The following is a 14,430-nucleotide window of genomic DNA, read 5'->3' on the forward strand; positions in this document are numbered from 1 at the left end:
AGAAGTCACGCCTCAAATCTCTATCTTAGCAGACTCCACTCTCTGAACTATCTCTCTATCTGCCTGTATATGGGAATCGAATTGGTAAGAGTGCAAAGTGGTTGCTGGAATTTCAAGAAGAAGACGAACCTGGTGACGATTATTGCTAGGAAGGCAAATTAAATAGCTAATAGTGTGGACTGAGGGAAGAAAAAAAATATTCATAAATCGTACGCAAAAAAATGTAATTGCTTAGAGAGTTAGTATTAGACAATGGATCTTACGTTTTCATCGATGAGCAACATGTCAACACTCATCAGTTCTCCGCCTTTGTTGATGTTTCTCGCCTCCCAAACCCTCAACAGATGGACCTTGGCAGTGTTAGAGCATCGCCCTACTCTCAGATCGGCAAGGAGCGTGTACGAAGTTGCCATCGAAATCGCTTGGTATGAAAATAATTGCTTTTGGAAATAGTTTGAGTTGTACTCAACATCGAAGAAAGGAGAAACATTTATAGGTGAAGATTCAACCAGTTACTGGAGAAAACGAAGAGGTATATTGATTGATTCATGTGGACGGAGTGGATTAATTAAGAAAACTCAGAGTAAAGAAAAGATTTAAGGATGGGAAACGTTTCAGAGTTTGGAATCGACGTTTTCAGATGGTGAATCACATCTTCGCGGCCGCTTCTGAAAGAGGAAGACGACGACCAACCTAATTCCTAAATTTGATTGGGTCTCTAAACATACTAAAATACGGGCTTAACATATTCATTAAAATTAAAGCCCAGCTCTCAAACAATCATTTACGGAACAGAAAAAAAATCGAAAGCCTGCCTGACGTGGCAAAAAGAAATGTTTTGGTTGGATGATTATTTTAAGTGACGTGGCAGCATAGATTTTCAGCATATGCTGCTTTTAGTATTGGGATACACTTTTCCCAAAGCCACTTTTTTCTTATATATATACACTGTGTATTTAGCTTTTTCGATTATAAAATTATTTAATTTCCATAAACCATACATACATCTCGTGATGATCTAATCTACCTACCACTAAATATTTCAGACTCCCAAGTCCAAAAGTACTTTAATTTGAAACAAATACAGAGTATGTTTGACAAAAATAATACAACAAATAGCTAGCTAGCTAGCATGGAGAGATGGTTTTGGGTTTTTATGCTCTATTGAATTCTCCGAGCCTTTTGAGAAGCTTAGCGAGCAACCGGTGGCAAATCTCCGGCGACGTGCAAGGGCCACACATGAGGTATACAACGTTTCCAAGAGGGCGCGTGAAAATACCGTCTTCCCGGAGCATCTCTAGAAGGGACTTTGCGTACAAGGAAGCATACCTGAGACATGCCAAAGTAGGATTGTTCAATACAACGAAGATAACATAAAAACTTTCAAGAGAACAAGGATAATAATGTCATTTGAGAGCTTGCCCGGAATTGGAAGCATCTACTTTAAGTTCTAGAGCGAAAAGGGTTCCTAATACAACCACCCTTTCAACTGCACAGTGGGATGATATTTGTAGCACCACTTCTTCGTCCCACAGCTGCAAAACAAAAATGTGTACGATCAAGAACCATTTATTTTAGCAAAAATCATTTAAAGACGTTGCTATTGACTACACATTTTGATCATATGCCATACTTTGTGTCAAGATTTCAAGTAATATAGTATTATGTTAATTAAAGAATAGGAATGTCCTAGTACCTCTCTTAAGGTTCCTCTTTGTGAATCGATGTTATGGTTAGTCTCTGGATCTTTGAACCATTCGATGGCTTTAGCTGCGGTTGCGCAACCCATAGCATGAGCTGAGTATGAGTGACCATGAAGCAGGGCTTTAAGCTATACAACCAATAAAGAAAGTTAGATGGTTTCAAGCAAGGATCAAAATCAGCTTTTGATAAGAGCGAGCCTTCTTCAACTTTCGTTTTATTACCTTTGAATCTCCAGAGAATGAATCGAATACAGCATCTGTGGCAAGAGTGACAGCCAAAGGAATCATTCCACCAGTCAGCAATTTGGCGAAGCAAGCTATGTCCGGTTTGCAACCGAGAAGGTCAGCAGTAGTCTAGGTAAATTCATGGTCACTTGTCAGCAGAATGTTAAAGGGAATATGGTAATAGAAAATCTATAACAAGATGACATCAAATCAAGTAACAGTATACTACCTCTACTCCAAGACGCCAGAAACCTGTGAACACTTCATCGAAAATTACTGGAATTTTTCTATTACGGCACTCATGGACCAGAACTCGTTGGAAAAGCGGATCAACCATGTGCATTCCCCCAGCACCATGAATCACTAACGATAAAATTGCCACATTCATTAAAGACCAGGGATGCTAAACCTTACTGAACTATTTAAATTCATACTGATGAACATACTAACATACCTGGTTCTATTATCAGTGCTCCAACGTGGGCGGATTGTGAACTTTCGGAATACTCTTGTAACTGCTCTGACACGTATGCTGAATAGATTGTCGCAAGAGCTGATGTGTCTCTACTCTTGTCAAATATCTCATCACGAGTGGTGAAGGCTGTTAAGAGTTTGGGAGTACTAAGTTATACAGCTAAAGGGAAAATAGTAGGAACTGTTGGATGACATAAGGAAGAAAGGGTGTTTTTACTTCCAGATTCTTCCGAAGCAGTTTGAGGAAAACTTTCAGGGAGAGAGAGATTCCATGCTCCATTGGAGATAAAGACAGTAGGAGGGTCCAGAAACAGGCCTCTTCCAGTATACCTACAATGCAATAGATAACAGGGAAAGCTGAGAATAAGTGTATAATATTATAAATACTCGCAGAAGACAATTCTGGTGGGTGCGTAAGATATGGAAAAAAAGAAGCTGAGTTTACAGATGTAATCTGATTCATCCATAAGGAATGACACCTCTATCTAAGCAACACTATGGGCTGGTTGCTATGCAGAAGATGCTTAAGAATATTGGAAGCAAAATTCTACAGAAATGGTCAAGTAAGAATCATGACGACATTAATAAATTCATTACCATGGCTGCTGGAGAAAGCCTGTGTAAGGTGATGGTGCTTGTGCTTCCATCGCTCCTAAAGTATCCCCATGGTAAGACCCTCGAAGAGCTAGGACCTATATTAGAACACATCAAAGTTTAACTTTAGAACCTAAAAGACAAATGACACAACCACATAAATGAAGATAAACATGCATATGTAAGAAGTTGAACTGCCACGAAAGGGGCAAACCTTGAATCTTAGTAAGCATCACAGTGGCAACAATTGTTCAATAACAGGTACAGTAAAGTGTCTTAGTATCGTTGAGCACTAGCAAGATGATTGTACCTTAACATCAACATGCTTCTTCTCTTCCGCATCCTCAGAAAGACTCAATAGGGTCTCATGATCAACACAGAACTTACGAAATGCCATCTTCAGGGCAATTTCGATTGCTGTGGATCCATTATCCGAGAAGTATACTCGAGAAGCCCAGCCTGCATGCAAAAACTAATTAGCCCTCCCTCAATGTTTGAAAATACAAACAATGTGACAGAACAAGCTTCAAAACCTTTTCCCACTCCATCTAATAAGAGCTCAGCACATTTCAAGGCAGGTTCATATACATTCTCAGGGAACATAACATGCCCGAACCTAGCAGCAGTGTAACCCATCTCTCTAGCAAGCTCAGCCTGAAACAGCCTAAACAAATGTTCAAAAATAAACTTCAGAAGATTCATCACAACGAAAGATAAGCATTAAGATTCGCGATAGGGAATGATAGTTATCCTAAAACTTAGAGAACAGTGGCCACAGATGACCTGGAGAGCAGGATCTGGCCCCTGTGTCCACCAGCTTGCACAAGCGTCAAATTGCTGGGTAATAGAAGTGTCACCGGAAGCCTGAAAATATGATGAAAGTCACAAGTCTCATTACTTGCAGCAAATTCTAGAAGTAGATATCTGAAACCATTATGCCACCAGCTTGCTTAGGACTATACTAAAGGACATTCTCATATAAACCTTGTATATTGAAAAGTTTTCACCACATCGGGAGTCTATGACCGTCACATTGTCTTCAGGCACAAGTTTATGCTGAGTAAACGGCCACCAGAAAACCTCCCCTGCTTGCTTCGCCATGCCGTTTAACCTCTCCACTCTCTCCAAATAAACTGATACCATTACCTCCTTCAAAGCCTTAAACACACCATCGGATTCAACAAACCATTCAATAAGATCATCCGAAGGGTCCTTGGGAACAGGTGGAAGCACAAGCACAGGCACCCTACCATCCAAAAATGTTCAAACAATAATAAGAAAACGTGAAAGCAACTAAACCAGTAAAGGCACAGGAAGTTACTTGTTTCTTAGATATGAATTTAACGGAACTTCATTGACAAGTCCGTGATCCTCAAAAACAACAGCAGCAACGTCGTATCCTCGAAGTTTTAGACTCTCATAAGCAGCAATAGTTCCGGAGATACCACCGAGCCTACCGTCTCCGACGAGAATCCCAGGTAATCTAAAAGGCCTAAACTTCAAAAAGATAAGATATTAAGCACATTTTTAACTACTATGTTAAATGTAATCTCAAAGGAGAAGAAGATAAAGTGTTAACCTGTAGAGATCGCACTGAAGAGTCCCCGACGGTCCCGGACTAGCAACTCCACCGGCTGTCTCCACCAAACATAGAACATTTGTTTGACCTCCACATTCCATCTCTTGCTCCACCATCTTTAACACGACGGAGTCCTCAACCGTTGCGTGTTCCCTCTCCGCCGCTAAATGTGGAGAGATAGCAGCCTCCCAGGCATACAGCGTCTTGCACAGAAGCTCCGGCGCGCCGGTGACAGTCTTCTCCTCGGAGAAGTTCAGATCGCACATCCCGCTCTCGCTGACTTTGAGGCTCCGCCTCATGGATTCCGCTACGGGGAGCGAGGAACGGAGGACGGAGTTGGAGATGGAGAGAGGAATCCGGCGACGGAGGGAGAGGGAGTCGAGCTTGGAGAAGACGAAGCGAGAGTCGGAGTCGGTAGGGAAGCCGGTCTGGATAGGTTTCAAGTAGAGGAGTTTTGTGAAATATGCGGCGGGGGGAGAGGAGGAAGGTTGTTGAAGGAGGAAGGAGGCGGCGATGCCGGTGGAGACGAGGGTTTTGCCGAGGGAAGTGTTGGCCGACCAGATTAAGTAGGTAGGGTGGTTGAGGGGGAGATTGAAATGGGGAGGAGGAGGAGAAACGGAGGTGGAGTTGAGCCTGATCTGGTGGCGTAAGTGGCGGAGACGGTGGCGGAGGAGTGTGGCTGTTACCGGCGACATTATCGGTGGGAAGCGGGGAGAGGAGAGGAAGGAGCTAAACTCTTTTCTTGTTTTATGGTTACTCCTTTCTTTCTCGCTCCCCTCGCGGAATCAAAACTAGGGTGGGTGGACGGACATATAATTCTGTGGTCCGGTTCGGTATACATGATTTTTTCAAAAAAATTACTTTTAGTTTATGCTAGCCTAGACCTTTTTACTCCAAACAGAAATCCCCACCGCACTCAAACTATTATAAAAAAATATCCGAATAGGATTTAAGATATTGGTATGTTGGATTTAGGGTATAACCCGAACCGAACCGAAATTCAAATATATCTGAAATAAGTTAAACATGTTAATATTTTTATATATATGAAGGTAATTTATATATTTAAAATATTTTAAAGAATTTTTAGTATATTTTAAATATTTTTAGTTAGTTTAGATAGTTTAATTAGTTTTTGATTAGATTTTTGAATAATTTATATATTTTGAGTATTTTTGTTTACTTTTTAAGTTTTTAAAAATATTTGAGAAATTAAGGTTTTTATACATATTTGGATAACTATCTGTTCACTGTCTTGAGAACTGTTCCCTTTCCTATATTCCTGAATTTATCATACTAAGCTAGTTTCCTATAAATATATCTCACTCAAGATATGGTGTAAGAATTGTTATCCTCTTTTGTCCATAGCTGATATTCTCTGTGTCACCATTATTTTCTTTATGTTCTGATATATGTAAAAAAAAAAATTCGGAAGCTAGCGAGAGAGAAGAAATTTATTTTTTACCTCTCCAACGAAAGTTGTTGAAGCGCTGAGAAGACCCAAAAGACCCAATTACAGTAAGTTTTAAGCTTAGTACATCTTTAAAATGTTAATGCGTTAAACTAAATCTTGGTGAAAGTAATATATTACAGAAAGCTCTTTTTATGCAAGATAGAAGCAATTTGAGGGACTCTCTCTCCACCTTATCTCTTGAAGACGACTCAGTGAGATCTGATTTCTCCAGAGCTAGGACGGCGCGTACCGGCGTCCGGAGGGCCCTCCTTCTATTGCCCTTCTCGCTTTGCTGCCGCCGCTTCATCAATCTTCTTACCTTCGATATGCACGGAGTCATGGGCTAGGGTCTGACGCCGGTGAGTGCTCCTCTGCAGAGGCGCTTCTTCTCCGGTGTCTCTCCGTCTCTCTGTGGCTTCGGCGAGTGGGTTGAAAGTTTGGTGGTGGCTGTAGTCGGTTTTTTGGGTTGGTTCGAGATCGATTTTTCACGGTTCGATCTCGTCTAGCTTCCTTCTGTCTTCGAGTGGGAGGGTCGGCGTGGCCTCTCCGGGTCAATGGCGATTCGCCGCTACAGGTCCAAGGGGTCGTTCGGCTCGGGATCGAGCTTCTCGGCTCTCGTTGTTTCGTCGAGCTTGGGTTCTCTTTCTATTGGCGTGGTGTGTGCCGGTGGATCCTTCTACCACGGCGGCGGGTTGTGGGTTTGAACACGCAGTAGGGTTGGTGCTCAAGCTCAGTGGCTGGCTCGCGCAAGGTCTAGCTCACGGTTTAAAGGATGGTCGTCTATGCCGTCTCAGTGGCCGTGTGCTCTTCCTCCTCACTTCGAACCTCCTCTTCGCAGTTCATGATCTGTTTTTCCGGCTTGATTCAATCCGAAGTCGGCACCTCTTGTAGTGTTGTCGAATTCAGTGGGTTTCGGTTGGGAATTAGCCTTGTTCTTCATTCCATACTTGCTGGTGCAAGCGATGGCTTTAGCAGCTCCAGTTTCAGTTCGTCGGTTCTCTGACGGCTACGGACGTGTGATGGTTCTCGTGTCTTTGACTGTCACAGCTTGCGTCCGGGCTTCGCTCACATCCCAGCACTACTGGTCTTCGCTCACATCCCAACACTACATGGGCTTACTTGAGCTTCTTGTGGTGGTGTGCGAGGCAATTTTGTGCAGGTTGGGCTCAGATTATGGAGTACAGAGGTTGCGGCCTGTTTTCCTCGGATCGGCACCATGTACAGGTCGCATCCGGGCAAAATAAAAGCTCGGTTTGGTTGTTGAAGTTTTGTTAGGTCGCTGCTGTTGCTGTTTGTTTTGTGGTCAGGTGATTTGACGCTATCGGCGAGCTGTTCTCAGGTGGGCCATTATCTTTAAGAGTGGATTCATCGGGGAGGCCAAAATTACCGGGTTCCGACTCTCGGTTGAACTTGGTTCATCTTTTTGCGGCAAATTGTTGGTGCGGATTATTCGTCTCCGAGACTGCAGTTGTGGTAGTGTGTTTGTCTGGCTTTTGCTTCTATATTGAGTCGTTGTTTAGTTTTTTTTCTTGTTCTCTGCTTCGCGTTATTCTCTGTAATTCTGTCAAAAACGAAAATTGGTAATAATATCTTTACATTTTACCAAAAAGAAAGATAGAAGCAATTCAGCTGCCGGGACACATATTCACTACGGTGAAGAATCCATTAGTCAAAGAATAAAAACATACCACAAACCGAAGAGAATCAAATCCATTCTTGAAGCTCTTGATCCCAAAGGTTATTTGCGAACAATATCATGTGGGAAATCCACCATCTGAGAAATCATTGATGAACCTATTCTAATTCTTAGTTGTTATTTGGTATTTTTTATTCTGACCCCGAAATTAGATTGCAACTTTTTTATTAGACGCTAACCCTATAATTATCAATAGTCTAATGCTTCTTTTAACTGGACGTCTACTTGTATAATCTAAGTATTTTGTAATTTTAATCTCTAACACTTATAACTACATGTTAATAAGATATGTAGCATCTAAAATACTGACGACACATGCCTCCCAAGGTGATCCCGCATACCAAAATCCAGACATAACTGATGAAATTGTTGGTAAATCTTATTGGCTTTTATTACACTAAAAAGTGGGGTTCCCAAGTTAGGCGTAACACATATGTTTAACACCTAATAGGACTACAAAGACACTAACATGAACAATTTACAAATAAGAAGTTAATATGAAGCTCTTCACATGTTCCATATGTTTAACACATAACATGAAGCTTTCCATACATGATTAAATTCTTGGTGAATGTCATTAACTTCTATTACTCTAAAGGGTGGGGTTTGCAACTTAGGCGTATCACCTCTAAATGTGCGATAACACATATGTTTAACACCTAATAGGACTACATAGACTCTAACATGAAGAATTTCCAAAATAGGAAGCTAATAGGAAGTTCTTCATATGTTCCATATGTTTAACGCCTAACATGAAACTTTCCATACATGATCAAATTCTTGGTGATTGTTATTATTTTTTAGTACTCTAAAAAATGGGGTTCACAACTTAGACATAACACCTCTAAATGTGTGATAACACATATGTTGAACACCTAATAGGACTACATAGACTTTGACATGAACAATTTTCAAATACAAAGCTAATAGGAAACTCTCTATATGTTCCATATGTTTAACACCTAATAGGAAGCTTTCCACACATGTTCAAATTCTTGGTGAATGTCATTACCTTTTATTCCTCTAAAAAGTGGGGTTCACAAATTAGGCGTATCACCTCCAAATGTGCAATAACACATATATTTAGCACCTAATAGGGCTATATAGACTCTAACATGAACAATTTCCAGATAGAAATCTAATAAGAGGCTCTCCATATGTTTACAATGATTAAGCATTCACGTTTGAAACTTGGTAAGAACCATCTTGCATTAGAGCATAAAACGGACGAACAAACAAATTGATGCGGGTGTTCAACTTTCTTTGAATCAAGATTGAATATGAAAACATCATTTTTGTCATATGGATTTACTAAATCAGAACCATTGAAGTAGATCGAATTTCTCTTGATTCCTTCCATGTCTTTGGCAAGCACTGTGATACCTAACTCCAAAAGAATCGCCTCGTCTCCCAAAGAAACAACTTCCTCCCACTTTCTCCCCATCGATGAACCCATCTTGTAGATTTTAAAGTTCCATATGTAGGACATACCCTCTCGCATGCTATTAACAATTAAGACATCCCCATCTACAGTGACTACCATATTATTCTTATAACAAGCCCAGTAGCGTTTGCATGGAATGGTCCCAGGAAGTCTAATGGCTCCACCTACCGCTCTTTTTACGCATCCACGTACGCTGATTTTGAAAACTTGCAAGGGAACATGTCCAGAAAAATCAAAAATTGTGAGTTTATAATAATTGAGAAAATAAAGCTTGTGATCCTTGTATATCATGTTAAAACAATCCTCGATAGATGACAATGACAACTGGGTGATTGGTTTCCACGAGCTATCTCCTTTCTTGATAGAAACCGCATTTTCTTCATCAAACATCACTATAACAAGGTAATCTTTTGTTTTCTCGTCTATCCACAACACCGGAGAGATGAGCCCATAATTTGATTCAAAACTCGGTACATTGATCCTCTCGCCTATTAAAAGATTTAAAATATATGGATTATATAGATAAACCTCCTCAGTATAAGTTATCAACAAAAGCCAGCTTCCATAAGTCGCCACACAAGAACTCTTTCCCAAGTCGTTGCCGGCATCTTGAGTTTTGTAAACCTTGTCTTTTTCTTCAGGATTGAACAGGAGACCGTAGTTTCTTGTCCTTGGGGATTAGAAACATCCAAGGGATTTGATTGTTTGGCTTAGATTGTCTCGAAGCGGATCGCCATGATGGACAAATGGATTTAGCTCGTTCGAAATCAGCAAATCCAAGGCGCTCGAAGACCAATCGCATGAGATCTAGAGGAAGCTCAGACCAGCAATGGAGATTTCTTTTTGGTCCTGATGGAGTGACTGCCATAGCAGAGACAACATGAGAGGCCATCAGGCGGAATATGGGAGAATATATGGTTTTTGTTTTCTTTCTATTGGAGAAAGTATATAAAGGAGCTAACTCTCATCTCTTGGGGCCTGGCTGGTTCAAACGCAGCGGTTGCGGGAGTTTGTGGATGCAGGTGGTTGCGGTTTCTAGCGGTTTTAAGAGATTTGTACGAATGGTTTTGCGGTTAGAAATTGGTGCATTTGCGGGATACTTATGACTGGTTAACTACCAAATACATCAACAGTTAAATAATAAATTCAACAATATTTACATTTTATATAATTATAAAAATATTAAAAATCATAATATTATAATAAATATAAAAATTATATTTAGAAAGTTATAGTTTTAAATTTTTAAAAATTATAGAATATATTTTTATTTTAAAATTTTATAATATTAATTAAAGTATACTAGATATATTTTAGTATTTTTATAATATCAATTTAAAATTTTTATTGAATATTTTTATATTTATATTTATATTGTTTAAAAAAAAAGAAAAAAATTTATCCTTCCACAACCGCCCGCAACCGCAAACGCTAACTGGAACCAGCTTTTGAATTTATGAGGTTTAGAACGGTTTGAAGCGGTTTGGAATGGTTTGAGCGGTTTGAGCGATTGTTGCCAAATGCCAACAACCGCTACCAACCGCAAAAACTGGGTTTGCGGATGGTAACGGGAAAACCAGTCATACCCTAAGAGACATTAGAGACGTGAACAACTCTTCTATATTTAGGTAAGGGTTATTGGTTACCCTTTAAATAAGACTAGTTTTTTACTCAGTTTTCTAAAGTTAGCCAACGTATTCAATCATTAAGTATTCATCCTAGTAAATACAGTATAGAACCACAACAATGGAATGTACTGATTTATTTGAGATTGATACTATTCGTTATATGTGCAATCGTTCTATTTTCTTGGAATTTGTTCCTGTAATGATATGTGAACTGTAGCCTCCTCAATTATATAGTATAAAGTTTCATGCCATCCACGTTAGACCATGATTATCGCTACACGGATTTATAGGTCAATTTTTAATTTTTTTTTTTTTTTTTTTTGCTGATTAAAAAAAAAAATTTAAAAATCGAACCAATCGCGGGTCGCCACGTATCAATGGGGCCTGCGAACAGTTCAAGAATTGCACCAAAATCGATCCTTATCTAACTTCTTCTATCACCATTTTTAACATAAAACGTGGGATCCCCAACTTAAAAACCCCACTTATATGCTCCGATAATCCTGCCCTTACTTTTCTTTCTTTCTTAACATGAAAAAGTCGCATAAGCACATGACTTTATCCATAAAGGGAAGCACAGTTTCATTCCGAGTAAACCAATCATATTTCCTCGTGTTCAATGCGCGTGCAATGGTCCTAAACCGACAATAATCTACACGGCTTCTTTCTTATCTCTTTCGTCATTCTCGTTCGGGTAAGGTTTTCACTCTCATCTTTCTAAATTGATAGTATATGCCAGTCCATAAAGAATTAGCAACTTATGCATTAATGCAAAAATACTACTCCCTCCATTCCTAAAAAATTCATATTATAGAGAAAACTTTTGTTTCAAAAATATACATATTTCATATTTTCAATGTAATTTTTGTCAACTAATAATGAAAAATTGTGAAGTTCAAAAACATTAATTGTATTTCTTAAAATCTTATTGGTTTTAAAATATAGGAAATATAAAATTACAAAAAAATATGCATTTATAGCTAAGTTTTAATATGTTTTATTAAAAAGTGTGAAAATTCTAAAACATAGATCTTTTAGGAACGGAAGGAGTATATTTTTATGTTGGATAATTCCAAGACTTATAGAAAGTTAGCATATTAATAAATGTTACGCAAAAAGAAAATCTAGAATAGGAAAAGTAAATTTTCTATTTAAATTATATTTGTGTTTCCATATTTCACATTTATAGGGAATTGTCTTTCACTATAAATATAGATCTAATGGAAAATTGTTCCGTAAGATCTAAGAGAAACATTGACAGTTTTATTTTTGATAAATTTCTAAAACAAATAAGAAAAATTGTTCTTATAATTCTTTGTCTTTCTAGAGATTTGAATTGGTATCAGAACCATGTTGTAGACTCAATCTAATCTTAAGTTGAAGCTTCGATCCTGGTGATTGTGAAGAAGATCATGAAAGCAAGATGGTGGACGTGACTAGAGCTGCATCACGCACGAAGGACTTTGTATCCGCATCCATCCATTGTCCAATGCTGTCATCGACAAACTATATAGTTTGGTTGATGAGGATGAAGGTTATGCTTCATTTTCATGAAGTGTGTAACACAATTCAGATAATCAAAATACGAACGATGTTGCGACTGCTCTTTTGTTGTAATATGTTCCGAAAATGTTGATTCTCCAGGTGGGAAAACAAACTGCATCAAAAGAGATCTGAAACGCTATCAAGTCACGACGTCTTGGAGATGATCGTGTAAGGGAGGCGAGACTTCACATGCTGATGACGGAGTTTGATAGGTTGAAGATAGATGATAAAGATACGGTCGATGACTTTACGGAGAAGATATCATGCATATCTTCCAAAGCAGCCTCGTTTGGAGAAAACATAGAAGAATCCAAGATGGTTAAGACGTTCTTGAATGGTCTTCTGAGACACAAGTACATCCAGATCGTACCGTCACTTGAGCAAGTCTTAGACCTCAACTCCACGAGTTTTGAGGACAGTTGTAAGGCTTACAGCGTATGGGGAGCTTGTAGGAGAAGAAACGCAGAAAGAAGACCAAGGGAAGCTCATGTTTTGGAATAACGACCAGCATAGTCAGAGGAACTATGAAATTTTCCATGGTAGAGGTAGAGGACGGAATAGTAGAGGCAGAGGTCGAGATCGGTTCAACAACCAAAATCATGTGTCACATGACAAAAACTAGAAGAAGGATCGTTCAAAGGTGATAAGTTGGAGATGTGACAAGTCGTGTCATTATGCAACTGTTTGTCCCGATAAATCAATAAAGAGTCAGTAAACCAACCTAAAGGAGACACATGAGGCTGACGCCCTTTATGTACACGAGGTGGTGATCTTGAATGAAGACAAGGTGATTCCGAAGAATTTTGATATCGACAAAGGCAATGTAAGTGTTTGGTATTTGGATAATAGAGTGAGCAATCACATGACAGAAAACAAGAAGTTCTTTTCGAGTTTGAATCTAAACACCAAAGAGAATGTGAATTTTGGAGATGGTCCGTGTATCGACTTTGTAGGAAAATGTGTGGTTGCCTTTGTATGCAAGATTGGAGAGAAGAAGGCACTCAAAGACATATATTACATACCCAACCTTAAGCATAACATATTGAGTCTTGGACAAGCAACAGAAAATAGATGTAAAGTTAACATGAAAACCATATTTGTGTCGGTGTGGTTTAATGTTCAAAAAATTACTAGGCGACAGTTACATGTTTTATATGAAATTATTGATTACATGTCTTTAAAGTATTTAAATTATTTATTTGAAGTAGTTTTGTATCAAATACTTCATAATTAATATTTAGGGGATTTACCAAATATGACTCAAAACTTGATTTTGATTGCAAAAGTATACCCAAACTTGAATCAAATGCAAAAGTAACTCAAAAGCCTTTTGAAATTACAGCCCCCCCCTTGTGACAAAACAAAAAAACAGAACTCATTTTTACGAATATATCCCCGCTAAGTCTTCTGAGTCTTCTGAGATTCTCTCAAGTCTTCTGGACGACGTCCACGGAAGTCGTCTGGTATAATTGATCTTAAAAACAATTTATAAATTTTGTAAAAAATATTTTGATAAGTGAAAAATTAAAATCATGCAATTATAAACATTTTTAAGTGATATAAATTAAGATATAATAAAATTGAATTGTTTTCAACATAAATGAGTGAAAGTAGTGAATCATGATATTCTTTGGTCTAGGGTTTGACAACATATGTTGTAGTATTGTATGTATTCTTAGGGTTAGATTTTGGAAAGCTTAAATGTTTTTTTGAAAAATTAAATTTTTATCTACATGTGATTATTTATGTGTATAGTAAACACTTTTTGTTAAGATTTGAGAGAAGATTTGTGAGAATGTGTTGTATATTTCTTATTGCTTACACCACTATATATAGTGGTTTATACAAGGTGGAGTCAAAGGGAGAATTGATTACAAAGATACTCTACATAATGACATGGTCAAACTCATAAAGACTAAGGTTGAATGGGTCTTCCATGTGGCTGGATGTAAACCCCCAATGGACTCTAGTCTTGAACTTGTATGGTCTAGATTATGGACCATCCACTTCATGATTCATAACACTCCCCCTTGGATACCATAACCATATAGGATTTGTAACATGCTAATGTTGCCTCATTAAAACCTCT

The 14,430-nt window shown here is 38.6% G+C and overlaps 2 protein-coding genes across 2 annotated transcripts; both read right to left on the minus strand.

Moving 5' to 3' along the window:
* Nucleotides 1–969: 969 nt before the first annotated feature.
* LOC106319268 (bifunctional dethiobiotin synthetase/7,8-diamino-pelargonic acid aminotransferase, mitochondrial) lies at nucleotides 970–5,361 on the minus strand. Its single transcript, XM_013757549.1, has 14 exons — nucleotides 4,576–5,361; nucleotides 4,318–4,488; nucleotides 3,981–4,242; nucleotides 3,780–3,860; nucleotides 3,530–3,650; nucleotides 3,307–3,455; nucleotides 3,000–3,094; nucleotides 2,620–2,732; nucleotides 2,383–2,529; nucleotides 2,158–2,291; nucleotides 1,926–2,057; nucleotides 1,697–1,831; nucleotides 1,423–1,535; nucleotides 970–1,329 (listed from the first exon to the last, which is right to left on the minus strand). The coding sequence occupies exons 1-14, from the start codon at nucleotides 5,268–5,270 to the stop codon at nucleotides 1,155–1,157; spliced, it is 2,523 nt and encodes an 840-aa protein (XP_013613003.1). The 5' UTR covers nucleotides 5,271–5,361; the 3' UTR covers nucleotides 970–1,154.
* A 3,501-nt stretch (nucleotides 5,362–8,862) lies between these two features.
* Nucleotides 8,863–10,060, minus strand: LOC106315012 (putative F-box protein At5g66830). Its single transcript, XM_013752795.1, is given in 2 exon segments — nucleotides 8,863–9,831; nucleotides 9,833–10,060. Coding segments are annotated over 2 exon segments (1,197 nt in total).
* Nucleotides 10,061–14,430: the final 4,370 nt, after the last annotated feature.

This window comes from Brassica oleracea, chromosome C9 (genome assembly GCF_000695525.1).
Source record: "Brassica oleracea var. oleracea cultivar TO1000 chromosome C9, BOL, whole genome shotgun sequence".
In the NCBI taxonomy this organism is placed as follows: domain Eukaryota; kingdom Viridiplantae; phylum Streptophyta; class Magnoliopsida; order Brassicales; family Brassicaceae; genus Brassica; species Brassica oleracea.

Coding starts and splice junctions, on each gene's coding strand:
- LOC106319268 (XM_013757549.1), bottom strand. CDS start 5,270: ATGTCGCCGGTAACAGCCACACTCCTCCGCCACCGTCTCCGCCACTTA. Junction 3,651..3,779: donor GGCCAGATCCTGCTCTCCAG/GTCATCTGTGGC, acceptor AGGCTGTTTCAG/GCTGAGCTTGCTAGAGAGAT. Junction 2,292..2,382: donor AGCACTGATAATAGAACCAG/GTATGTTAGTAT, acceptor TTTTATCGTTAG/TGATTCATGGTGCTGGGGGA.